We start from the raw sequence: 26,812 nt of genomic DNA, 5'->3' as shown, positions 1-26,812 counted from the left end.
AGTAAGGAAGGGTTGTATGGGATTTATGTGACCCTACGACCGGATCTATCGTCCCGAGCCTATGCCTTATTACTTCGCCTTTAATCAATTTATTTGTGAGAAGATTTTTCCAAAACGGTTCATTGTTTCTGTTATTCTAATAACGTAGCCACTCGACGTGCTAGATAATTATTTAAGAGATGAAATCAGCCCTTAGGGAACGAACGTCAGCTGTTACCATTCCATTTTATGTCAGTTGGTACGTTCGGTATTTTCAAATAATACCAGCGCAGCAGCGAATAAACAACGAATACGTTTTGGGGTTCGTCTATAAATGAGATACCTATCAAAGAGATAATAAAATAGATTAAAACGAAGTTTCAGGTAAAAATTATTTAAAGAATCTTGAACTTGTTAATTCAAGAGGGTGGTGGATCCCATAATTGACGAAAGTTTTGGGGTTTAGAGGTAGAAAAGCAATCTTCAAGTATCTATCGTTGTTGAATTAATTCACTCATAATCAGATTGCTAAAAAGTGACCATTATTGCTATGAATTTGTCAATTCATTCGAAAGTTACATTGTTATCTATTACTTAAGTGTATGTTGATGTTACTATGTATTGGTTGAATGTTTACCCACCCCTGAGCAAAAAATGGTCATTTTAGGTCACCGATGGTCGGTCTGGCAGCAGTTAGAGTTAGACAGACATCTAGTGAGTGATATACATGTAATTAACTGATTGTAACAGAACGAACGTGGAATTGGGGGGCACAACGAGTAATTAGCTCTTATCGGGGTGATTACCCTCTGTTGAAAAAAAAAACTAATTCCGCATTCGACATATATATTCATAAGCTCATATACCTTTCGCCGAAATAAATATGGGTAAAAACTGAAAGAGTTCAGAGTAATAAATGGGGTGGAAACAACCGACCCGTGTCGTGGGGGCATAATTAGGTCTCATTCGTTATTTTGTCGCGTTTTTCTTTGTACATGTGCATTGCAAATATTGCTAGAATGTGCAACATTGTCATTGGCATGTACCTATACTGATAATATTAAAATATAATGTGTGGGGGTGTACGTACAATTAAATTAATGAAACGGGTGCGCCTGCATTTTCGTAATTAATTGTGACAATTTTTATTGTTTATTTGTTAGCCGCATTCGAATTATTTGTGCAACAATATACGTAATAAGTGTAATTAATAAAACGGCATATCGTGAGGCTGTTAGTTAATAAGAATTCAAAATTACAATAATAACGAAGAAAACGAGTAAGAACAAGAAGGGAACGTTAAATTCGCCAAAGTAAAATCTGGATTAAATAACAACCTGTAATCAAAAAGTAATTAAGTTGGACAGGAAAATTGAAGGGCCTACCTTGAAAGTAGCTTTTGGTTCGGAGGTAGCTGACTGAGAGCCGTAGAATAGAAAGTCGGTCCAATTTTGAAAGAATATTTTGTTCGAACGGTAAAAGACTCGCTAAAGTGTCTAATTCGGCGTTTAGACGTTCTCGATGTCTTTTGCTCGGATTGCTCTTCGTTATGCCATCTTTTGGCGTTGGTTTCATACTAAAACAGAAACAAGAAACAATTAGCATTTGTTTGTGTTCCTTAAGTCTTTACTTAACTCGACTCGTCGGCCACTGAAGATTACTAAATTACGTTATGTTTTTTACTTTCCAAAATGACTCTACCTCCCTGTTATCGTTTCCTTTCTAATTTTCTGTAAATAATTTCTTCCCTCATTTGAACGTTATCAAACGAATTAACGTGAAAGAAGGAAGTATAAATATATTTTAAATTGGTTTGTGCTCGTTTTTTATGTAGATGTTCGATAAAGCGGCATGTCGGTGAATTTTATGGAGTTTTAATGCACGTAGAAGGTGGGACAACTCCCCCTGTGGGGTGCAATTAGTGCTGCTTGTCTTAGATGATGATAAATGATGGAGAACTCCGGCAGAAAACAAACTCAAATTGAATAAAACCATTAATTGGTTGCTTGAGTACACCATAAACAACCTGTTTAGCATTATGTTCATCTGTTACAAAACAATAATTACCGACAGGAAAAAAAATGAAAACAAATGTAATAAAACAGAGTGATCCGTCGAAAAAACAAAAACAAGAAAAAAAAAAGGAAGTCAAGGTTGTGTGCTGTACTTTTGTTTGTTAGCTAAGTATTTTAAATCCTCCGATGCGTCGTACGTAAGTAAATAAATACTGTAACTATAATTAATTCTAAAAGCAATAATTGGTCTACGTCACACTGAAATGCCGACTCGTATCTGCAAGCGTTTCTTGTGAAATTTCAGTTGTTTTGAAGGCGTTGGTAATTACAGGTTTTCCACAACTCTGTGTAATTAAAAAATATTATCCAAATCTTTTGGAACAAAAGAAGTACGTAGATGTAAAGATCTATGTAAATGTCAGCTTGCCGTTTTGGATTACGATACGAATCCAAAATTATAGATCTTCTAATCGATTCTATGTGACCATATTCGACTTAATGTATGTACTTTATTGATTTTAAACGTGTATCAAATATTCGTAGTGAATTATCAAAAAAATTTGGCATTACGTAAACGTTAGAAATGTATTAATCCCTTTGTAGTGCAATATAATGTAGCGAGCACGAGTGTGTTTGTGTGCGATCGGGCACACGTGTGTGTGAGCTGCTTATCGATTCGCCGACTAGCCGCGGGCGCCTTTCTTCATGTGCGCCGTATTTGTAAATGTGTGTGTCGTACCTGCGTTCCTGGAAAACAGTTGAACAGATCAAAGAAAACGAAACTTTTCCGGACGTTTCGAGAAGGTTCCCGAAAGTAAACAAAAGAATATTTAAAGAAAGAGACGATCGCCAAGGGAGGAGAAATAAATTTACTGTTGCAGAAGTGAATAGTGATATATCAACAGTAGTGTAAACAAATAGAATAATCCATCACCTATGTTTAGTAATAATTTAATAATGTTTTTAAGTTGTTTAATAATTAGAGTAAATAAATAGTTTTGTCGTTATCAGTTAATTTTGTTAAATAATTTGCAAAAATGCTGCAGCATCAGTTTGATCGGTCCTCAAACACAGATTAGAGTCTTAATTACTTTTAAAATTGAGTGGGCGCGTTACCAAACGGTGTGAATAAGGAAAGTGAAGAAAAATAAAATAAAGGAGTGTATATTTCAACTCATCCCAATTAACAAAACCAGTCTGTAAGTTATCTGAGGAGAGGGTTGGGAATTAGCATATCTGTCTGGAGACTCTGACAACGACTCGACATCTCAATTTGGCCCGAACGAACCAAGAAGAAAATGTACGACCTCTGATTTGGATTCGTAACAGTAGCAGCAAAGTAATATGTATCAGTCCTGTCGCAGGACATGTTCACAGCCGAAGGACAACGCTACTCCTTATATCTCAGCATATCTAAGCGTTGAAATGTACAACCTGAGTTTAAAGAATCATTTGTTTTTCTTTCTTCTACTTGTTTTCTACGTAAATTTTGTTTGTTGCACGTTAACTAACAATTACTAAGTTATTAATTTATTTATTCGTTTATTTAAACGACGGATTTATGTAATTAGAGATAGGCAAAATGATTTTTTAAAAATATTTATATAGAAAACGCAAATACTTTTTTGATTTTTTATTTCAAATGTAAAACACTAAATAGATTTCCCTTTTGTGTTTTAAATGCGAAATGCAAAATACGTATTTTCGAAACACTTTTTCCAAGTAAATACTTTTTTGTAGTATCTATTTAATTTTCCACATTTAGTTAAGAAAACCTTGCAGGTATTTTCTCATTTTTTAAATATCGTAGTTTTTTAGACTAATAGTGGTATTCGCACTATAACACCAGCTGCGAAAATTGAATATGATCCATATTTTTCTGTTTCAAGTGATTGAAATAAAGTTTTTCTATCTTTATGTTATAGTTTCTTCAGTTCAACAAGAAATAATTCCTCTAAATGCTTTCTTGTTTACCTGTATAATTTGATAAAAGACACTGATGCCAAAATAGTCTGTTTACCATGAAATATCAGAACCAAAATAGGGTTGGAAAAATAATTTTATTGATGTAAAATCAACATCAATCATTTTATATCAAAATATTTACAACTCCTTTGTGATTCTGATATTTTACACATTGTAATAGGAGAAAGAAATGGAATCCATCGTTTGTTTAGCTTTGGGTTCATCTAAAAAGTGATGTTTTTCGAATCGTTTTCTAAGAATTTTGGATTATAGGCATTTATTAACACACCACAATATCTTGTAGTTTTCAGTTTTACACAGCTGGCGTAAATCAATTCGATATTGTTTTGGGGACTGTTTTGTCGTAATTCATAGAATTTCGTAGTTTCTTGCTAAAAGTACGATAAGTGATGATTTGACATGTGCTGATATCAATGTAGAACTTCAAAATTCCATGGACTATGACATTGAACCCGAAAAACAATATCGATCCAATATTTTAGATTATCTATTTCCAAGGAGTTTAGAATTTTTTGAGTTAAAATACAAAACGCTTTTTCTCAAAAAAGTATTTAAATGCAAGATAAAAATAAGTATTTTGTCTATGCAAGTATTTCAAATAAATCACATCTCTGATTGTAATTATAAATATACATATCAACAGCATTTTTGATTACATTAATCTAGAATATTTTCATTTCATTATTATTGATGCGATGTTTGAATTGTTATTATTTTAATGGGAAAATTATTATTGCAGAAATAAGCAATATATCAAGTGGCGACTTCCTGTTACAAATCATGCATTCAAAGTGCTATCATATTTGCTACTCATTAGGCCAATCACTATGGACAAATGAAGTTGTAAATGTATGATCAAATTGACATAAGTTAATATAAAATTTATCGCGTCTTGTCACGACAGCACACAGTATATCATCGTAAAACCTGGGAACAATTTGTTTCAATAAAGATAAACATGCGTTCAGAAATTGGAAAATTATATTACAGAAAAGCTAAGCCTTTTTACGAAAATTCGTATCGGGAAAGAACAATGCCGTCGGTACTTCGGACAATACCAATAATGCAAAAGTAAATTAAACAAATTTGATACAACTTCTTGGTTATATCGTTATTATTATGCATGTTACTGTAGATGTAATAGGAATAAATTAAATGAAACTTATTAGCATAGCTGTATATGTTAAATGAAACTAATGTCCTATGTCGACGCATTATTTAAATGGAAACTGACTTAAGGAATTTAGTTTTCTAATTTAGTATGTTGTAAGATATTAAATGGGAAATAAATTAAGAACATACGGCGAATGGAAATTATACCACAATAAATCGCTTACTGTTTTTACTTATGCAAAAAATTCTGATCGCCCTGTATATTTTCACAAATTAATTACCTACTAGAAGAATATTTGAGGAGATCTAACTCAGTAAGGCAGTGGTTTCCAACCTGTGGGCGCGAGACTGTTGCAAGGGGGGCATGCAGCTGTTTCCAAGTACGAATTTTCGAATACAAACCAAAAAAAGCTAAAACATCCATCCATTTTATCTATATTTTTACATAATATTGTATATTATTCTGTAGCCCATTAAATAAATTATAATATCAGTTCAGTATTTATGAAATTGGATTGTTACAAAGGGGGTGCAACAATTTTTTTTTCTTTAAAGGGGGCGCAGGTATGAAAATGTTGGAAACCACCGCGGTAAGGAGTCACATTTTGTCTAGGTAAATGATCGGGGTTAAATCTTCACAATTAGATTCCAATATTTTCCACTTCAACTGTTTCCTATTATTTATTAATGGATCGCCCTGTGTATGCGTATGTTTTAGAAATGTACAATCGAAAAGAAAACAGTGTTTGACTGTGAATGGTGTTCGCAGTTCTCACGAAGAAACGGCATCATTAGGCGCAACCAGGGCAACGCAGCACAGTCGAAATTATAAAGAAATTTGGGGTTCAGTGGATGTATAATACTGTATTTCCTAACTATTTTGTAATGACAGGCTGCGTCTGTTTCATGATTAGACCTCTGAGGCCACCGGCTATCTTTTGCCTCTTCTTTCTCCAGTGCGTATGATAATAAACGTATGTACCTACAGGATGTCCCAAATGGTATCTCTAGAATTCAATAGAATCTCGAATGTGAACATGAATTAAGTTACAAGGAAAATTACAACTGAGGGAATGACGAAACTGATATGGGAAATGAAAACGAGTTTAAAAATTGCTCCTAGAGACGTATCTGCACTCCCCTGCTAGATGAAAAAATTGGTGAAAGTGGAGAAAATCCTAAAGTGACAAGTCAATTCACATTTACAGAGTATGAGTTCTTGGGCCCAATTTATCGGGACGTTAATCTCGGTTTTAATCAACCAAGTTGTCTATGGTGTAATATTTACAACCGCATTTTGTTTCCTATCTTTTACACACTGTAATAAGTGAAAGAAATGGAATCCAGAGTTTGTTTAGCTTTGGGTTCATCTAATTAGAGAAGTTTTTCGAATCGTTTTCTAAGAATTTTTGATTATACGTATTTATTAGCACACCACAATATCTTGAAGTTTTCAGTTTTACAAAGCTGGCGTATATCAATTGGATATTGTTTTGGGGGCTGTTTTGTCGTAGTTCATAGAATTTCGTAGTTCCTTGCTAAAGGTACGATAAGTGGTGATTTGGCAGGTGTTGATATCAATTTGGCACTTCAAAATTCCATGGACCATGACATTGAACCAGGAAAACAATATCGATCCAATGTTTTAGATTATCAATTTCCAATGAGTTTAGAATTCTTTGGGCTCTCTTCAGTTAAAGACTTAGAAGACATTCATGAAATGTCTATTTGCTCCCTATTTAAGCTTCTAATATCTTCAATAGCCAACGTGAGCAACTTTAATTCATTTCGATCCCATTAATACCACAATCTCGATAAATTAACAACCAAGTGGTTTATGGTGTTGATATCTGCCGCTAACTGAAGTATTTGACATGCCATAGATTCTTTGGGCAAAAATATAAAGCACAATTCTATCTATTTAATTATTAATGATAACTGGGGTTAAATCTTTGCCGGGAGGAAAGCCGGTCGTTAAAGAATCTTCCAGATAGGAAGCGCCATCCAGTACAACAATAAATCCTGGAATCTGGTCGACCTGGTCAGTCAACCGAAACGACAACATCGTTTCCCACCTAATAAATCAGATGGCCGTGGGTCTGTTTACCGAAGACGGTAGCCAAGCGGACAACTACAACGACAACAAAACACCGCTGTATACTCTCTCTCTCTCCTTCTGTCCGTCTGTCCGTCCGTTCGTTTGTTGTTCCGTTGAAAGAAACGAAAGAATAAGAAGCAGAAGAAGAAGATGCAAGCGCCGATACCGAAGCGACTGATTAGAATTCCCGATTTCACTTAAAAAGCCATTAGGCGAGTGGTGCGAGCGCGTCATTATCAACGCGCGGCTGGCGATAAATTTAAGACCGCGGACTCCGCAATGTTGACTTCTATCACGCTGGCGATGGTCGCAAGTCCGGTAGTCGGAGGATCTCCGCCGCTGATGGCGCATTGTGATGAGCACTGCACCAGCACCGATAGCTGCAACAGCATCAATGTGCAACAAGACACTTCGAAGTATAATCAATAATCAACATCAAATCGGAAACTATCTAACGATCCTGGTGTTAGAAATGGCATTTGAGAATGAATTCGCGGAGAGCTTTGGAAAATCTTCTCGAGGGAACGAAGTCTGAAGCTTTGGATGTCGCTGGAGCTCAGGATAGGAAAGGAAACTACGATGATGATGATGATGACAACCTCTTCAAGATAGATTAAAAATTTTAAAGCGACAATATGTTCCAAGAACCATCAACACCAAGGTCGTCAGAATGGTTGTACACCCACCTCCACTCTTTCCAGTCCTAAGCTAATCTTCGCATTTTCCTAAAACGAGGTTTATTATCATTTGATTTGAGATACAATCAGAAATGAATTAGTTATTTGAGTTTTAAATTCATTATCATCGTCATCATGAGGTCATCAGTCCTAAATCTGATTGACACTCATCTCCACTCTTTCTTGTTAGAAATGACATTTGAGAATGAATTCGCGGAGAGCTTTAGAAAATCTTCTCTAGGGAACGAAGTCTGAAGCTTTGGATGTCGCTGGAGCTCAGGATAGGAAAGGGTGGAGTGGAACCAGTCTTAGGACTATGATGGTAATGATGATGACAACCTTTTCAAGATACATTAAAAACTTTAAAGCGAAGAATATGTTCCAAGAACCATCAACACCAAATTCGTCAGAATGGTTGTACACCCACCTCCACTCTTTACAGTCCTGAGCTAATTTTCGCATTGCCCTAAGCCTAGAACTATTTGTGAACAATAATCTAATCTAGGTCTACCTCTACTCCTCTTAACTCCAGTTTCTGTATCATTTACATTTAGATTAATTTTGAACAATTTTTCTCAGTGGGTAAGCATAGAGCTTTAATCAAATGGTTTCAAGCTCCTTCTCACATAATCCTTCATATCTCGAATTCTGCAAGATTACAAGGCACCGTTGTTATCGTAAGTTTGGACAATTGTATAAAAACAGCTGAAGTATCTTCTGATACGATTGTGCGATGTTTTTTCTGTTTGTTTAATAAAAGACAGAGTCTTGCACGAAGAGCGCACAGATCGAGGTAATCAAGTATGGCGGCGGATCCATTGCCAACTGCGACAGTCGTAGGATGGCTCGGTTTCTGATCGATAGTTACAACCGTGTTTTGTTGGCCTGGCGCCTCCGTCGACATGCCGCATTTGCTGTGCTACTGCTGTATCAATAAAGCAGTGCTTTCAATGTTAATTGGGCCATTTGTACCACTTCGTCTCTTAATTACGTCATAAATCATCGAGTGATTGTAGGAATCGACACGAGCGCCGCCGCTGGCCACCCGATTTACTTTTCAATCGGCGTATATACCATCAACCAACTATATTTGCATTTTTCTTCCGTTCTTCTGTTACAACCATCAGGATGGTAATCAGACCCATTGAAAGATTGATGAAGACAAGCAAATGAAGGCGGGTCTGAACGGGATTTAAATGTCTAAAACGTTTTGATGCTGAAATTCGCTGAAGTAAAAAAGATCTTTCCTAAAGGAGAATTCGATTCCTAAATTTAGAATCCTTTTAGCCTGAAAAAAATCAATAAGCCCGGCTAAATCTTCTTCAGTAATTAACTGCCTAAGAAAATTATCTTCTTCAGGTAAAAGTCTGGAAGGAATCAAACACTTTCTTAATGTAGATTCAACTTTGGCTTCAGTTTGATATGTTTCTGGATCTATGAACTGATACTAATCGAACACAATAGGATCTTCATGGCTATTACCAATAACCAATGAAAAGAACAAGACTTCTATTAAGTTCTAAATCGTTATAGTTACTAATCTGATCTAATCTGATCATTCCTACTTCCAAAAACTAAATGTGCGGAAATCCGTGCCCAAATCCACAGGCTTTATTTTCATAGGTAATTGTAGGGACCAAAGGGATTTTCCTTAAATAAGTGCTGTAGGGAATCAAGGGTCTTCTTCAGAATTTATGAAATGAATACAAACTTTGAAAAAAAGATTTTTTTGCACCAAAGGTTGGAAAGACAGTTTAATTGAATGAGATTGAAGGAATGTGAAAAATTATTCGAAACCAATGCGATACGAAATTGCCTGTCCCATGATTATCGAGAGTGTTTTCGGTCAATAAATTCTGAAACAAAACGGTAGCGAGTTCAAGTGGTTGTCATGTCGTGAGGTCATCACGAGCCGTGTCATCGGAACAACTAATGACGTGATTGGTAATCGATGGATTTCCCGTTTAATGTCCCACGAAATGCCAGAAATGATGTCACAGCTCTCGTGCTGTATGCTCCTTGCCAACGACCAGCAGAAGTGAGCTTGACCTACCCCACTCTCCCCCTTGACCCGTCCCGTCAACACATTGTATGTACCTCGCGTGATTTTCACCACATTTTGTACGGACCGACCGACCACTCTCATGCGTGCAAATGTAAATAAAAACTAAACGAAACAAACGAACATCAACAATTCAATTTTTTTTTTATTTGAACATTGTCACTATTTAATTCGATTTTTTAAATTATACAATTTTGAAAACTTCCCCAGTAATTGACTTATGCGCTGATACGTCGATTTTGAATAATTACGATATCCCGATGGATAGATTAGCTAAAATCGATCGTACAATTTTCTTAATAGCTGCAATGTTGATGCAAAATGGCGACTTGTGTTTACCAGGTTGAGGGCTCCATCCAATCGCGTTCAATATTTAATAGAGTTTATGCACAAAAGGACCCTCTTTCGTTTCCCGATACGTCAATCAGGGCTTATAGCGACGTAACGCAAAGGGGGTTGTTCCTACTATTCCTTTTTTTATCCCCCTCGGACTCGATACCCTTTTCGATTCAATATCCACCGATATATGGAAAAGAATAATCAGAACTGGAAGCAAGTTTGCAATGGATTACTTTATGTTTTGAAAAACCCTGTTTCACATGGCCGTTCGTTTGTAAAGTGTGTATAGTATTGAATTTAAATGGGCTGATTACGGTAGAGTAAAGGTATATTACATGCGATTGTTCCAAATCGGACCCCTGAATCAGGATAGAGAGAGAGCATGCATTGTGCAAGCAATAGCAAATGGTTGTTCATAAAGGGATTAATTAGGAGCGGTATATTAATGAACAAATGCTCCCATAACCGTTTCAATTAACTTGTAGCACGTTGTATAAATCAGGCCGCGAAATGCAAATCGTTTGAAATGTGTAATTAACGGATCCATAATTCTCATAATTAACAACTAGCGCGGATTCTTCTGCTGGTGCTTGGTACTTACATTAATAAATAAAGCGAGACGCCATAAATAAAAATGCTTAGTTTCGAAAGAAAAACCAACAATTGCTAATGCTAATAATGCATTATACTTTCGTGTGTGCACTAGGAATATTTCGAAGTGCACCACAGTGGAATTGTTTGCAATTTCCTTCTCATAATACGCGTACTCATACGTGATGATGTTCATTGTTTTTAGAGAACCTAGTTAGAAAATTTCGCATTATTTAGAAATATATTTCTAACGCATTACGATATAGTACTGATGGAGTCAACCGCTGGAACAATTATTATTATTATATAGGGACTTAATTTCAATCGCGGCGCAATTAAACAAATTGATTTCAGTAAAACCATAACTAATATTAATCGTTTCATAAAAGTATTTAGATCATGAAGGGAAGCAAAAACGTCACGTACATGACATAAAATTTAACTTTCGTTGGTACTAATAAGTACAAGTTGCCTTAGGGATGTTTGGGAGGTATGTCAAAATGCTACGAGACAAATAAAAATTTGGAAGAACGTTCCTTATTCAATTCTAAAACTCCCTGTAAAAATTACAAATCGATTATTGAAATTTTAAAAAATTGTAATTTTACACGTCATTTTATGGAGATTCGTTAACCGAACAGATTAATTTATTTTTATTAACAGAAAAAAGCTACCAGAAATTTCAAACTTTTATAATAAGTAACTTGAACTCTGGAGAATCACTTTAGCGTAAGGTTATTCAAATTCACTAAATGGTTATCGAGGAAAAAATGAAAAATTAGCCGAAAATCTCGTTTTTACTTGATAATATAATGATAATATTTATAATTGTCTGAAATAAATGCAATTTTAAAGTTTTAATTATAATTTAAACATATTAAAAAGTTTTACGTTCATTATTAATAAAGATTGACACTAAATATTTTTTTGTTTCGAAGTTGAAATCAAGGCATATCCACTGCCAAAAGTCAGTTAAAAATTTTCCATATTATTCGTTATTTCTTATTTTATTCAAAGTTTTTGGTCAAATTCCAAATTTTCTCTCAAACCGTATACTTTTTTTAGTATAAATAGTATTTATTTACCTCATGATATGCTGCAAAACCTTATTAATCACGAATTTCTGATTTTATGTACTCTTGTACATCTTTAAACTGATCAAAACGACAAAAGGGTGCAAAGTTCATTATTACGTAAAAATCACTGATTATTAGATTGTCGAGCTATTTTAAGACTAATTTTTTGAACCCTAGGTACATATTAACAGAAAAAATTACCACTAAACATAATCAACAATTGTAGAAATAACCGTGACTTTGTTTTGGGCCTTTGTATTTATATAGACTTACAGGTTCAAAATTACAAACTAACTCAAATTGTGTGTCATTTTCATCATCCCCTTCACGATCTAAATTTTTCTGTAAGATCTTTTCCGAAAAGTTTGGCTAATGATTTATATATACGTATTTCCGAAACTTGCAGATAAATTATTATATCATCTCGTTATTCAATTTAATTGAGTGAGGTAAATGACTTTATAAGGAGAGAGACGTCATGGCAGGTGTACCTACAATCTTCGAATTTCATAACGAAAAGCAGCTGAAGACTAAAGAACGTGTTGATGCGACCCTGTGTGTGTAGATATTAATTGAACAAAATCTATAATCGATGATTATCAGTGGGCAGGCCGACTATAATTTTGTGCAATTCATTATTATCGACGCAAACAGGAAGTGAACATAGGCAGAAGAATCGGTTTCTTTCGCAAATTAACTCCGTTTAAATGCATGATCGAAAAATTGAAATCATAATACGCGAAAACGTGCTAACCTATATACGAAGATGTTTAGCTTCGATTCCCAGGAAAACTAATATCTAACAGAATAAATAATGGACAATTTTAGTATTGTATTGTATGAAAATAAACAAAAGTAAAACAAAAATACTGGTAAGGTATTATAAGGAAAGATAAAGTAGGGAAAGAGTGAACACTTGGAAAAAGTGGCTGATTTTTGGTATCTGGGAAGTCAGATAATTCAGAATGGAAGGAGCAATAGAAGTAGAGATATAAAATAGAGGATAGCACACAGGGTCGTGTCGTCTTTAAGAAAAAGAAGTCACTTCTATGTTCACGAACGATTAATTTAGAAATTCGAGAAGGATTGTTAAAGACGTATGTCTGGACGCGGCGGGAAAGAAAAGGTTAGAAATCTTCGAAATGATGAGGATATCGTTGATAGAAGTTATTAGAAATGAGGAGATATTAGAAAAAAAGTCAATCAGAAGTAGGTGGTAGGGCACCTTTTGGGTCAGAACTAGTTAGAAGCAAAAGCATGAGCTAAGAGAAATATGTAGACGTAGAACTAGTTTAGGTTACTACTACTACTACAAATAGTTAAAGGTGTGAGATGTTTTAGACTTACGGAAATGCGAAGATTAGCTTAGGATTAAAACTGACGACCTTATGATGACGATGATGATGATGTTGAATTTCAAACTCTAATAACTAATTGGTTTCTAATTGTATTTCAAATCAAATGATAACCAATGCCATCCCTGCTGCAGTAACTAAATGTAAACAATTAGAGCCAGTTGACGAGCTTTTGGCTTCAATTATTTTGTTTTTCTCAACTGTTTCGATTATCAACTTCCTGATCATAATTCTCGTTGTGTTAGTGGATTCACTTCTTCAATCCAAGTGTCCAACATTTTGAAGAGAGACCAGAGTCAGCAAAGATAAGTGTAAGAGTAATTTTCGGCCTTCAGTTTTCGGGTATATTTTTGGGCATCCTACGGTCTTAATCAATTATTATTCATTTGATTGTTTTGAACGATTCGATATCGTTTGAAGTGAGATATGATTATAGAAACCAAACCAAAGGTATACCTATGACGTTTAAATAGTCCATTTATTGTATCTGCATTAAAAAACATGACTATATATGTGTTGGATGGCACCCGTATATGGGCAAAGGCCCTTAACAACGTGTTGTAGCAGACTTACAAATTATACGGTGTACAGGCTTAGCTGGCACCACAAATCCCAGGGGAAGGGTAATAATACATCAGTGGTTAGTTCTGTTCTGTCCGGCGCATTTAAAAAATTAAAATTTCCAAGCGAATTACGAACGGCATTAGAATCATCAGAGCAAGCACATTTACATACATGCATACATCTACATGTAGGTACGTATATTATAATGGACGACGCCCATTTGGCTTTTTTGCAATCGCTCCACTTCACTGCAAAATCGAGGAGACCGAGAGAGGCTGAGGTCCTTTAAAAAGGACATGGTCGAGGTAGAAATATGCGTTCGACCATTATAAAATAATTTAGAAAAATTAGCGAAAATGAAGACGACGGGCATAATTGCAAAATAATTATGTATGTAGCACGTAGTCACAAATGATTACGTTTCGCATTTTATTCCACTGTCTCACTATTACTATTATTATTGTTATTTGGAAGGTATTTGTGTTTTCGCCAAGACGGTTAAAATATTATGCAAAGTGGTGTGCAAGGGTCGAGGGTAGAGGGGGAGGGACGCCCCGTAGAGGTTCGACTCCAACCGACAATTTGGCTAAAATCCCAATGTGTTGTAATAATACAGTAGCAAACGTCGATTCCTAGATGGATATTGTCTGCAAATTGCTGCAGATTGATACCTGGAGTAGTGGTGAAATGCTGCTTTGGGCCGAATTTTTGCATTTAATTTGGCGGTCTTGGTGCAATCGCGAAACGTTTGCATTGTGGACCCCGTTGAATATTCTGCACGGTTACCGACAATAACAAGAGCTGTGGGTAAGTATTTTACAATGTTGCGAATCAAAAGACTTTATATTGTATTTTGATATTAAAGGATTGTCAATCCGTTTAACCCATTTCATAGTAAATAAAGGACCATGCTAGATCCTTACGGAAAATGACCCTCTGCCAAATTCTTTCAAACTTTGGTAGTCTCGACGTGCAGAGCAAGTCTCAATGGGCATTAAGTACATAAAAACGGTCCCTTAAAGTTGCATTCTTCCCTAAGGATTTCCAAGACGCAATATTTTGTGTTGGTGTTTGACACACCCCTGAGTATACCAACTTTCCCCTTAAGTACACTATGGGGCTGAGGTGTACTATATACTTTGGTAGAGTTCTTCACAATTACTGGTCCAAAACCATGACACATCCATATATGGAATACATATTGGTATAGTACATCTATATATTTATATATATTTGGATATTCGAACGTATTCAATACTAGTAATAGTGGTACAATTGTATCTTGGATGTCCTTAGGGAAGAATACAACCTTAAAGGATCATATATCAAAGAGTATATTTAAGTGCTTTGCAATTAACCTATAAACAAATCGAGTATTTGGGTAAGTAGTTTAACCATATCTACCAACAAAATTTCATTCCAAATTTAATTAAATTGGAAAAATGTTAAATTTGGAAATTTCAGTAAAGGATGCTAATCTAAGGTGCTGATACTTTTAATTTCGTGGCAGGTGTTCTCCCAAATCACCTGTTTTATGTTTTACCTTTGCCTAATTTACGTACTTACGATGTTGCTACTTAAAACAGGTGTTACCTTAGCGCATTTATTAAATCGAATTTGAAGAAATTAACAAAGAAAAAAGCGTTTAAAAAAGCTTTAGACAGATTATGTCCAACTAAATATTTTTTCAATGCAAAATACTACGTATCTATTGTTATAATAATATTTGCAATTATTTTTCTATTTTGACCTGTTTCACCCGTGAAAGTATACAAATACAAAACCGATTTTCTCTAACGGTTCTTCGTTGCATGGATCTCGCCGCCTAATTGGCGTTTAATATAAAATATAAGCCACCTAACACAATGCGAGCGATATGCAAAACAATACGTTTAGCAATATCTCAGCGGCCATGCAATAAACATCTGAACACGGTAATCTGCATTGTAGTAATCAGTAATTGAACTAGAGTGAAAAGATTGATCCACCTGTTTATTATATGCCAGTTACAATACCGTAAAATATAAGGAATCCTGCTAGAAGAAAGCACGTCTTGGCTGCGATACGCATTCTGATTACCTCCGATCGAAAAATTGACCGTTCAGCCGTGGTCCTTGCGGCGCGGAGTTTTTCAGGTAGCTCTCGTTCGGATTCAGGATTTGGTAGGTTCAACAGGCGTAATATTTAGTAGGTCTAGGTGACTGTCAGAGCGATAATGACGGTCACACACGCTCTCGAGCGGTGCATCGCATCTTCGTGAGCTACTGCGACCTGGCGTGCGATATCGTGCATGAACTTACGTCACGAAAACGTAAACCATCTTCTCGTAGTAGCACGCACTGCTCAAATCACGCATTATTACGTCACAAAAATTTTAACTTAACTTATATTAACTCCCTCAACTCTTTCATATTAGAACTGTCTCAAATGTTGAAGTGTTAAAAGAGTAAATTTGTATTTGTTTTTGAATATGTGCATGGATTTTGTGTTCCCGTTACTACGTAAACGTAGTCGCAATTATATTGTTACAATGTGATGTACCATGAAAGAATTTAAATAATCTAATTCATCTGCCTCGTTACTTTTTACAAGCAATTAAACATGACAGCGTGCAGTTCTTTTATGCTTTGTTTGAGACTGCTCTTTTGCTCTTGTTATCCAAATATGAGAAAAAAAAGGAACGTTGAATACTTAGTTGGTTAAGTGCCTATAGACTCGTCTAGTAAATCGTCGATAAAAACACCGTTTGAAATAGAAGTAGAGTAGAATTGCTGCAAAATTCAAGGCTTTGAATGGCTTATATCATTGTCAGCTTGATCAGGTAGGTAATCTATCAAGTAAATAAAAAAAATATTGAATTTCTCTGTGCCGTGGGGCACATCTAATACCTACATATGTAGTTATATAGCAATTACATTCTGCTATAAAGTTTACAGAGAAAAACAATTTTAAGAGACGTTTATTACACTTGATCTTAGAATACAGAACAGGTTGAACGTTTAAAATCAGTATTTGTACATGTTTATCTATTAATTTTAATCCAAAGATGAAATCAGTAATCATTTCTATTCTTTTTCTTTTTTGAATAATTATTGTGTCCATCCTCAGAGAAAATATTTTTGATCCTTGTTTGGAAAAAGATTCAATATACATTATTCAATGTAAAAATGACAGTTCAGTCACTATGTTCCACGTTCCTGATTTTTAATGAAGGAACAGTTTAGACTTCAGGGATGCGCTGCTTATTCAGATGGAAGAAGCATTAGACTTTTCAACAATTCTCAAGGAGTTTATGTAGGATTTCGACCTTTGGAAGTGGATAATCTTATAGAAAATTTTCAGTGGACGAAGAATCCTTTAGATATCAGGACATTATTATTTAAATGTCCAAATAGTCAAGGAGTTTATGTAGGATTTCGACCTTTGGAAGTGGATGATGTTATAGAAAATTTTCAGTGGACGAAGAATCCTTTAGATATCAGGACATTATTATTTAAATGTCCAAATAGTCAAGGAGTTTATGTAGGATTTCGACCTTTGGAAGTGGATGATGTTATAGAAAATTTTCAGTGGACGAAGAATCCTTTAGATATAAGGACATTATTATTTAAATGTCCAAATCCTTCTGTCTATTCACAAAGAGAACTTTTAGCCTAAAGATTCATAAGCAAATATGAATTGGAAAAAAAAACTAATGCAAACAATTAGGCGCTTTTCTGCTTGAAGGATCTGCCGTTTTCAATTGAAAGGTTTCCAAATCAAATTGTTTCATCAAACATTTTTGCGACGGAGAGACCTCGAAAGGGTACGTTACACCGGTATGACGTGAAAATTCTAATTATCCTTGCGATCCTTTGGAAATTAACTGACGTACCTTTTCCCATTCCGTCGGCGCCTTTTGGTGGCATAGACGGTTCCCAGCTGGCTCATGGTTGAGGCGACGGCGGGCGTCGCGACGGCGACAACCGGCGCGGTCGCAAGTAGCCCGGGGGGTTCAACGACGTAGGGCAGAGCGCCTCCGAGCGGTCCCGGTGCACATTGGCCCTGCACTGAACCGACGAATTCCGTGGTGAAAGCCGTTGGTACACCCGGAAAATTCCTGACACTCACACAACAGCAGCCGCTCTCGCCTCTGAGAAGAACAACAACACACGAACCGACGATTAACAGCCAAAGCCAGTCATCGAAGGACTGTCGCTACTCAGTAAAAGAGTAACGTGTCCCCCCCACCACGGCGAACGGTCAATGTGAACCGCCCATTGGGGCACGGAAGCGTGACGTCATAACATGGCTACCGTTTGAAACTCGGGGGGATCCCGAGGGGGGTGACGGTGGCGCTCGATTAATCTTATGCAAAAACTGTTTGCGTTTGTCTCATTCCCCATTAGCCCTTATCTGATATCGAGATAACGCCGCTTTCAATCACGCACGTAGCCCAGACAGGTTCGAATATTCCTTTAATTTATGATGCTCCCTGGAATCCTTGACGAAATATAAAAAAAATGCGTTCATAATCCGCATTAATTATATTATCCTTTCAGCTGAGGAAGTTTACCTAACAGTCAGTGTTAACATTGCGCTTCTCTTAATTACTGCAATTAAGACGTGCAACGGCTTCAAAGGGAACAGTGTCTAAGTACTCATTTACTTATAATTCCTCCGGTAATCATAAATTATTATTATCATCAATTGTCTTAATGAAAAACTTCTACTTATGTGGATACGTATCTCATCCGTCATCCGCATGAAACAACGTGCGCAACTCTCCTACCGGAAAGATTTCGATTCTGCATGACGTCGATCAGCTTCCTCGTGTTTAAACTGATAAAGCAATGGCAACTCCTCATTATAAATAGCAATTAGCGCGCATTACTAACCGTATGAAGTGTAACGTGAAACTCGGACCTGAAGTTCACACCTTAATTGGCACATACGCTCTACGAGACGGTATGGGCAGGTATTAATAACGGGCTGCGAGAGTCCCATTCCAGCAACCCCCTTCGACCTTATCTCGTACACGGTATGTAAAATAGCCGCGGAACATATACCTCGAATCTGCATAATACTCTGCGAACGTTGTGTCTGCGATAACGCAAGTTTTTAATGTGCATATGTTAAGATCTGTTGGTGATAATTTCCTTCTTTTCAGGCCCTAACCCTTGTTAAACTGTAAATTAATATCATTAAAAGCCGCGAGCTTTGCACATCTGATCCAATTGAGTACGTTTGAATGGCGAGTTCGCAAACCAAAACCTAATTATGATAAACAGATTCAATAACAAAACCCAATTAAAAGAAATTGACATCGTATAACGAGGACTTAACAAGTCAGTCAAGTTTAGCTCCTTAATTCCACCTAATAATTGCTACCCGCATAATCTGGATTCCAGATAAGTACTCTTCATTGAAAAAAAAAACAATGGGTTCCAAGATATGAATATTGCTGTAGATCTGGACAAGATGCCTTATATGCTGCAATAAACCATAAATAAAAGTGTCTTCATCCCCTGTCTAAAGAACTTTGTTGGAAGCTTTTGGAGGCAGCAGTTTTTTGCATCTTTTGAAAAGAATATCGCCTATGGTTGGTTCCTATAACTTTTAATTTTCTTACGGATTTCTTTGGCAGACACGTAGAAAGTATAATATGTACAAATCGAAGATGATTTTTGGATTAGCTGTGGAAGGATCTTGACGAGATGCTGCACCAAATCATGAGAAGGAAACAGACCCTATCTGATGTGTTACAATTATATCTTTTGGATGAAGTAGTTTGGTGCATGTTATGAAAAAGACATAGGTTTTATGAAAGACATACACACCTATATCGGAAAAAGAAAATTGGATTTCTAAAGGGAAAATTCCTGTTAGGAGCTTTTGATTTTCTTGGAGATTTGTTTGGTAAACACACGTCGAAGATATAACATGTTGAAATCGATAATAATTTTTGGGTTCTTGGTATAGAAGGATCTGGACATAATGTCTTTTCTGCTGCACCAAATCATGAGAAGAATACAGATCCTTTCTAATAAGCTACAATTAGATCTTTTGGAGGAAGCAGTTTTGAGCATCTTTTGAAGAGCACATAGCTTTTATGAGAGAAAAACACGTTGTAGCTGTAATATTTAGAAACCGAAAATGATTTTTGGGTTCGCAACAAAAAAATATGGGCTAGATACCTTCTCTGCTGCACCAAATCACGAGAATGAAACTGAGCATTTCTGATGAGCTACAATTAGATCCTTTGGAAGAAACACTTTTGGACATCTTGGAAAAGAATATGGGTTTTATGAGAGAAGCATACCTACACCGGAAAAAGAAAATTGGATTCCTTAAAGGAAAAATCCTAAAAGCTTTTAATTTTCTTATCTATAGATTTATTTGGAATACACACCCAGAACCTATAGGTAGGTAATATTTACAAACCGAAGATGATTTTTGAGATCTGAACGAGATACCTTCTCTGGTGTACCAAATCATGAGAGGGAAGCTGAGCCCTTTTAGAGGAAGCAATTTTTTTGGAAAGGAAACATAACGATACTGGAAAAGAAAAACTAGATTCCTGAAGAAAATTGCCAACTTTAGGAACTCTGAAGGACCTTTTCGGTCAACCTGTTGAAGATTCTTTAGATTCCAGTACAGGATTTATAGAATTTCATGTGCTCATACAATTTTTCTTTATGTAATCCTTTACAAGGATTTTGTATGAGCAGGCGAGCATTACATCCGAACGTCGCCGTTTATAATTTTGTGCGATGCGTTATCCTGCAATCGATATCCTGTGGTACGAAGTTGGCGTTGCAACAAAATACACAACTTGGAAAATCAATAGATTGAATCGAGTCAAGTTGAGTCCATGAAGGCGGATCTTTGAAAGGCATGCAGCCAACGAGTTGGATGGGCGTTGCCATTGCACTCTATGCCTTGCCCTCTCATTTACTCAAGCTTAAGCACAATTAAACAAGGACTTTTTACACTCGTTAGAAATATGCCTAATGCATTTGTATTGGTAATCGCAGATTTTGATAACTGACGTACGATCTCAGAAATGTTGAATTCCCAATGAGCTGATGTTGAAATTTTCCAGAAAGGATGGAGTCAAAGGACGAGGAGGATTTAAAACGAGAGATATTGTAAAAAGGCCAAAAAGATTTTAGTTTCGAGTGTCCTTTAATCCAAAAACTGTGGATTGCAACAAAATCTAATATATGAGGTTTGATGGAAGAGTCATCAGAAAATTGAGTTTCATTCGTCTTCATGATTAAAACGAGAAATGGATAATAAAAATGTGCTTTGAATCGTGCTCAATATCTTTTTGGCATGCTTAAGCGTTTCCAGGAATCGCGTCGACTGTGAATGGTACAGATATTATGTTATACGCGCCAGATGAATGCCGATTGTAATTAATTAGCTGCAGACTGAAAATGGGACCTGGAAGTGATACCTGGGGCTCGCGCGAGCGGGAACCCCGCCGCGTTCACCTCTACCGGGACTGGCGCCGAGCATCCATAAACAATTGCTCTGGCACCCATAAATACCATTACCATCGTCCCGCCGCACAGATTTATACCACGAACCGATCACTAAATATTAACCACTGCTGGGGATGGCCGGATCTCTTCTTATTTGCTCAGTTCCATTATTTATATCCAACGTTGGGTATCGAACGCTGTAAGAAAACGCGAAGATCCAGGAATTTCATGGAAATTACACGGAATGGGAAAAATCTCAATCGTCCAATGAAAAGAGATCGAGTATTTCATTTATGGTTCGATTTGTTTCGAATGATTTGTATGAAATTTTATAGTGACCAGCAGCTATTACAATTTGATAACGAGGTTTTAGATGTTTAATCCTAGAAATCATCGAACCATACGAATCAGAAGGAATTATGGAGAAGGTCGTTGATTATTGAAAACACAGAAATAGAAGTCCTTTATTGTTGAAATTAAATCCTAACGACCAATAATTAATGGTTTCAAGAAAATCAAGATCCAATAGTCCAAATTATTTTGATCATAGAGTGAAGTGAAAATGTAAAAAGTTCCACCTTTTGGAGATTATTACCTAGGTACTTATAGGTACTTCATTTCCATTTAGACCTGAAGCCTCTTCAAGGTAAGCGTGAGCTAACTGATTTTATGCCACCAACATGAACGAGTCATTTAAACCTGCTAATTTGTATTTTTGTCCTCTCTTGCGCGCAGCTTTTGCAAATCCGAGGCTCTCGGATTGCACATTTATACTCGGATGTCGCTTCTCATAATTCGTAACCTTATTACTGGTTTATCGGGTTGATATCCAAGAATTGCGAACCTCGACAATGAACAACAGCAACCACCAGCGTCACGTGTAGGAAAAGATGATGACCGATCGTGTCGGATTGCATAGAGCAGGACGATGCGACGGACGTACAGATCCGGAAAAATATTTTGGCCAACACCATATTAAGGAAATGCAAGATTATCCTCAAATCATTTCAAATGCGAGCCAAATGAGAACGAGACGATCGGAAAAATATTTTGACTTGGTAATGTCAAAAAATCATTCAGTCGAATGGATTCTAATAATGATCACCACTCCAATCATTCATTTTTCTTTAGGGATTTTCCTTGACCATTGGTCCTTGTACAGGATTATGGGTCTGACGCTATCGTAACGTTATCAACGGAACGTATACTCTTTTCAAGTCCTTTTAGATTTAATTTCGATGTGTATCAGTGACTTTTGCGATCGCCGTAGATGGGATTGTCCACCACCACACACGGTGTGTCGGCCAGATCCATAACTCGCCGGTTATCGGAGTTATGGACGACATTAATGCGAATTATTACCGATATCTACTTGCAGCTTCGGCCGGAACCTGGTACACACTGTCTTTCTCTTGTTGGTCTTGTTCGGATTCCGTACGAACAACGATGTACTAAATATATACATGACCGTGTGCGGCTTCTGAATGTAACGTGTCCCGCGATCGCCGACCGGAATGACAAATTAGGCAGATGATGGACGTAACGAGCTTGGCATTTCGAATACGATAAAGAATTACACGGGAGATATCAAATTATTTAGATGGGCTGACAACCTGAACCTTGTGCAAACTTTGGTGGGAGATTTTTCGGATAATCGACCGTATAGATGAGTATTATCGTATTATAAGGATATGTAAAGGAATAAATAGGATAATGACAGAATTTTTTATCAGAATTTTAGTACCTAGGTACCCTATATAGAAGACATAATTTGATGTATTTAGTGGATGCAGTTTATTATTGTTAACTCAGTAGCATGTCTTGTTCTTGCTCAAGTCTTGCACGGTCAGTCTTGGTCTTGGTCTTGCTAAAAATACGCGGTCTTGTTCTTGGTCTTGGTCTTGCAAAAACGCAAGAACAAGACCAAGACTGCAAGACCAAGACTGAATTTGGGCAACACTACTAGCAGAGTCTTGTGGATCTCCTTGTAGAGGATTATAAAGTAATCCTTTACATATATGTGGGTTTTGTACGGTTCCTCAAGATTATGGGAGTCCTTCAGTTAAAATGACCACGTCAGGGGGGAAACACGTTACAGAAATCGTCAAAATTATAAAATATAGAAGTAGTTTAAGAATAATTACGATGTGGGTTTTAACCATGAAGATAAATCGGTTTATCTTAAAATCTATTACGTTAAAATTTCAATGTAATGAGACTTTAGGCTTACACGATCACCCGTGGTTTCGATTTACTTTAGTACCAATTGTTTTACTGAAATTATAATGATCCTGAATTCGATAACGAATTTTATGCTATAGATTACGTTTATGTGTTTATTTTTTCGTTACTTTCGACAAATTAGAAGATACTAATTGCATTTTAGATTAATTAAGTCGAATACTTAGTCGATTTTTTTTGGAAAAGTAGTTTTGTTAACCAAAAACTTCAGGTAGAATTTTAATAAATAACAGGCTTTATAGGCCTCTGATCAAGCTCAAATCATTGTTGTATATGTGCACATGGATGTATGAAGTAGCTACTATATTTAAAAAAAAAAAATTCCGAGTAATTAACGTAGTATTCTCGTTTTTTCCCAGGAGACTTCAACGTTAGATCAAGCGACGAACCCGCATCGATTCTCCCTAAGCTTCCAATTGGATTGCACCAGAATGTGTATTGAGTATTGGACATTCGAATAATCGTTTGTTACACTTAAACACATGTACTAAACAGTTAAGAACTTTGCTTTTATTTAAAAACATTAATAATTTCGATTTTAACAATAAATAAATTAAGTAAATATATTGTTTAATTATTTAATAATATTCTATGTTTCTGTTGGGGCACACGCACTCTNATAACAAAAACTAATTAGTGATCATTTCTAAATTAATTAATAATAATAAATTTATTAACAATATCAGATCACTACAGATACACTACCGAAATAGGTAAGGTTTTCATGGTATATAAGTCAAAGGTGCATGTATTATACACCAAATTAAAGGTCATGAAATTCTCAGTTCATTAAAAAGGACTACAGAACGACTGGCCACACGGCTTATGCGTATATACGTTCAGTTTTCAAAAGGAAATATTTGAATAATGAGTAAACCTGTACACAAACATATCATGTGCGATTAAATAATTTAAAAAAAAAATCGCGTCTTACAGGGCAGGACTAGCCGAATAATTAATTATCTTCGATAAGCATGAAAACCGATTGCGGCGCTTCGCTTTGCTACAAATAAAAATGCTAATTTTATTTAACGGCCAATGTATTGGTATCTATCAGTATGGACTAAAACATGGTACAAAACGGTCTGACATGGCCTGATATATGTGTATCACGTATGTGTATTCTGTAATCGTATGTATGTGTGTAAAAGCTGGTGCGTATTAAAATTCAGCTCGTAAATCCCGTCGTCTAAAAGAGTAAAACCGACGCCGATGGAGATGAGCGCGGCAGAAGCTTTACAATAAACTTTACAACTTGTAGTCATATCTCAATTACAGACGTGAGCACCGAGTTAATGTACTCTTTAATGCCTTTGCCAGACAAATGCCTCTAAGCGGGATTCCCGGATTTTCACCGCGGGGACGCGCCTCCAAGTCTATCTCAAAGCTATCGAGGATCTCAAACCAAAAGTCAACCAAAAACAACACGATTATAGTAGCAGGTAAATTTTTGCCTAGGTACTTATTAGAATTGATCGATTTTATAGATTTTTATTGATGCTTCTTTCCCTATTTAATATGACGGTAATATTGGGATCAAAATTATTTTATTTAAATAATCACAGTCAACGTTTCGACCAGGTTGCTGGGCTTTTTCAAGGCTAGTTTTTTAGTTAGTTTTTTAGAGTTTGAACTAGACAAAGTTTTAGTGATTTTTGCTAATGTTCTTGATCTTTGATCATGTACTACTTAACCAGAATTCATCGATATTAATTCTTAATTGTTTTTTTTAAACTAATTTTGTTGCAGAAACAGGGTTCAACGCATAATATGATTCACTCTTTAAGAATGGATAGGAATTACATTTTCTTTGGATGCTTTTTAATATGAGAAAATCTAGTGAAAATCTAAGACTCAGTGTTACCTCAAAAAGGATTCTAACAATGTATTATTAAAATTATGTACACGGAGAAAATGAAAAAGGAAAATTTACCTAAATATTAAAGCGATATTTAGTTTATCCCACTAGCCCGTTGCTCCGTAAACTAAAATAATAAAAATTACAGTTTGGACCCAAATTTATAAAAATAAAATCCCAGCAAAAACAAAATTTACTAGGTATTTTAGTTGATATTACAAATTAAATTGTAATAATTAAGAAACTTAAAACAATTTTTAAAAAAACGTCAAAATTGAGATTATTACCTACAATAAGTTACCTAGTAAATTCTAATATTTCTACGACAAATTTAGTCATTCAAATATCTAAAGAAATCCTAAACTGTTGTTCATTTGTTAGTTATATACTGTCTTATTACTGGTTGATTATAAGTTACAGGAAGTGTTAAAATTTTCATTTTAGTTTTCATTTGTAACATGCTGTATTATACAAAAATTAATCTCCGTATACATATCACAAATATCAAATTCTTTCTTAGGAATAACACTGTTGATTTTATATGTATTTGTTTATACTTAGTATCTATACATGGCGTGAACACGACAAGAAAAACAAATGACACAACTGTATTAAAAAGGTTTGGTAAAAATGAAATAATATAATTAACTGAAACGAAGAAGAAAAGCTATATTTTACTGAACACTCCGAGTTTATTAACAAAAATCATAAAATTCAATAAGTGTGATTTAATATAAAAGTTTCATCATCTTACCCACCATATCCAACAGGAAGTGTCCTGTACCTTTTTGTTAAAAAGTAATCCTTTACATATATGTGGGTTTTGTACGGTTCCTCAAGATTATGGGAGTCCTTCAGTTAAAATGACCACGTCAGGGGGGAAACACGTTACAGAAATCGTCAAAATTATAAAATATAGAAGTAGTTTAAGAATAATTACGATGTGGGTTTTAACCATGAAGATAAATCGGTTTATCTTAAAATCTATTACGTTAAAATTTCAATGTAATGAGACTTTAGGCTTACACGATCACCCGTGGTTTCGATTTACTTTAGTACCAATTGTTTTACTGAAATTATAATGATCCTGAATTCGATAACGAATTTTATGCTATAGATTACGTTTATGTGTTTATTTTTTCGTTACTTTCGACAAATTAGAAGATACTAATTGCATTTTAGATTAATTAAGTCGAATACTTAGTCGATTTTTTTTGGAAAAGTAGTTTTGTTAACCAAAAACTTCAGGTAGAATTTTAATAAATAACAGGCTTTATAGGCCTCTGATCAAGCTCAAATCATTGTTGTATATGTGCACATGGATGTATGAAGTAGCTACTATATTTAAAAAAAAAAAATTCCGAGAAATTAACGTAGTATTCTCGTTTT

General features: G+C 35.6%; 1 protein-coding gene across 2 annotated transcripts in view; it reads right to left on the bottom strand.

The window, feature by feature from the left end:
- Window positions 1–26,812, bottom strand: part of LOC108732355 (aryl hydrocarbon receptor protein 1) — a 57,289-nt gene that overhangs the window by 23,511 nt on the left and 6,966 nt on the right. The window contains exons 1-2 of one of the 2 annotated variants that reach the window (XM_018463115.1): window positions 17,730–18,020; window positions 1,365–1,555 (exon numbers count right to left, since the gene is read on the bottom strand). In XM_018463115.1, the coding sequence (XP_018318617.1) occupies window positions 1,365–1,555; window positions 17,730–17,785 (247 nt within the window). In that variant the 5' untranslated portion in view covers window positions 17,786–18,020. Of the gene's footprint in view, window positions 1–1,364; window positions 1,556–17,729; window positions 18,021–26,812 lie in introns of those variants that run through there. The other variant, XM_018463116.2, reaches the window with a different exon arrangement.

This window comes from Agrilus planipennis, unplaced genomic scaffold (assembly GCF_000699045.2).
Source record: "Agrilus planipennis isolate EAB-ADULT unplaced genomic scaffold, Apla_2.0 scaffold30, whole genome shotgun sequence".
Lineage (NCBI taxonomy): Eukaryota > Metazoa > Arthropoda > Insecta > Coleoptera > Buprestidae > Agrilus > Agrilus planipennis.
This window is presented reverse-complemented; position numbering and strand designations above follow the sequence as displayed.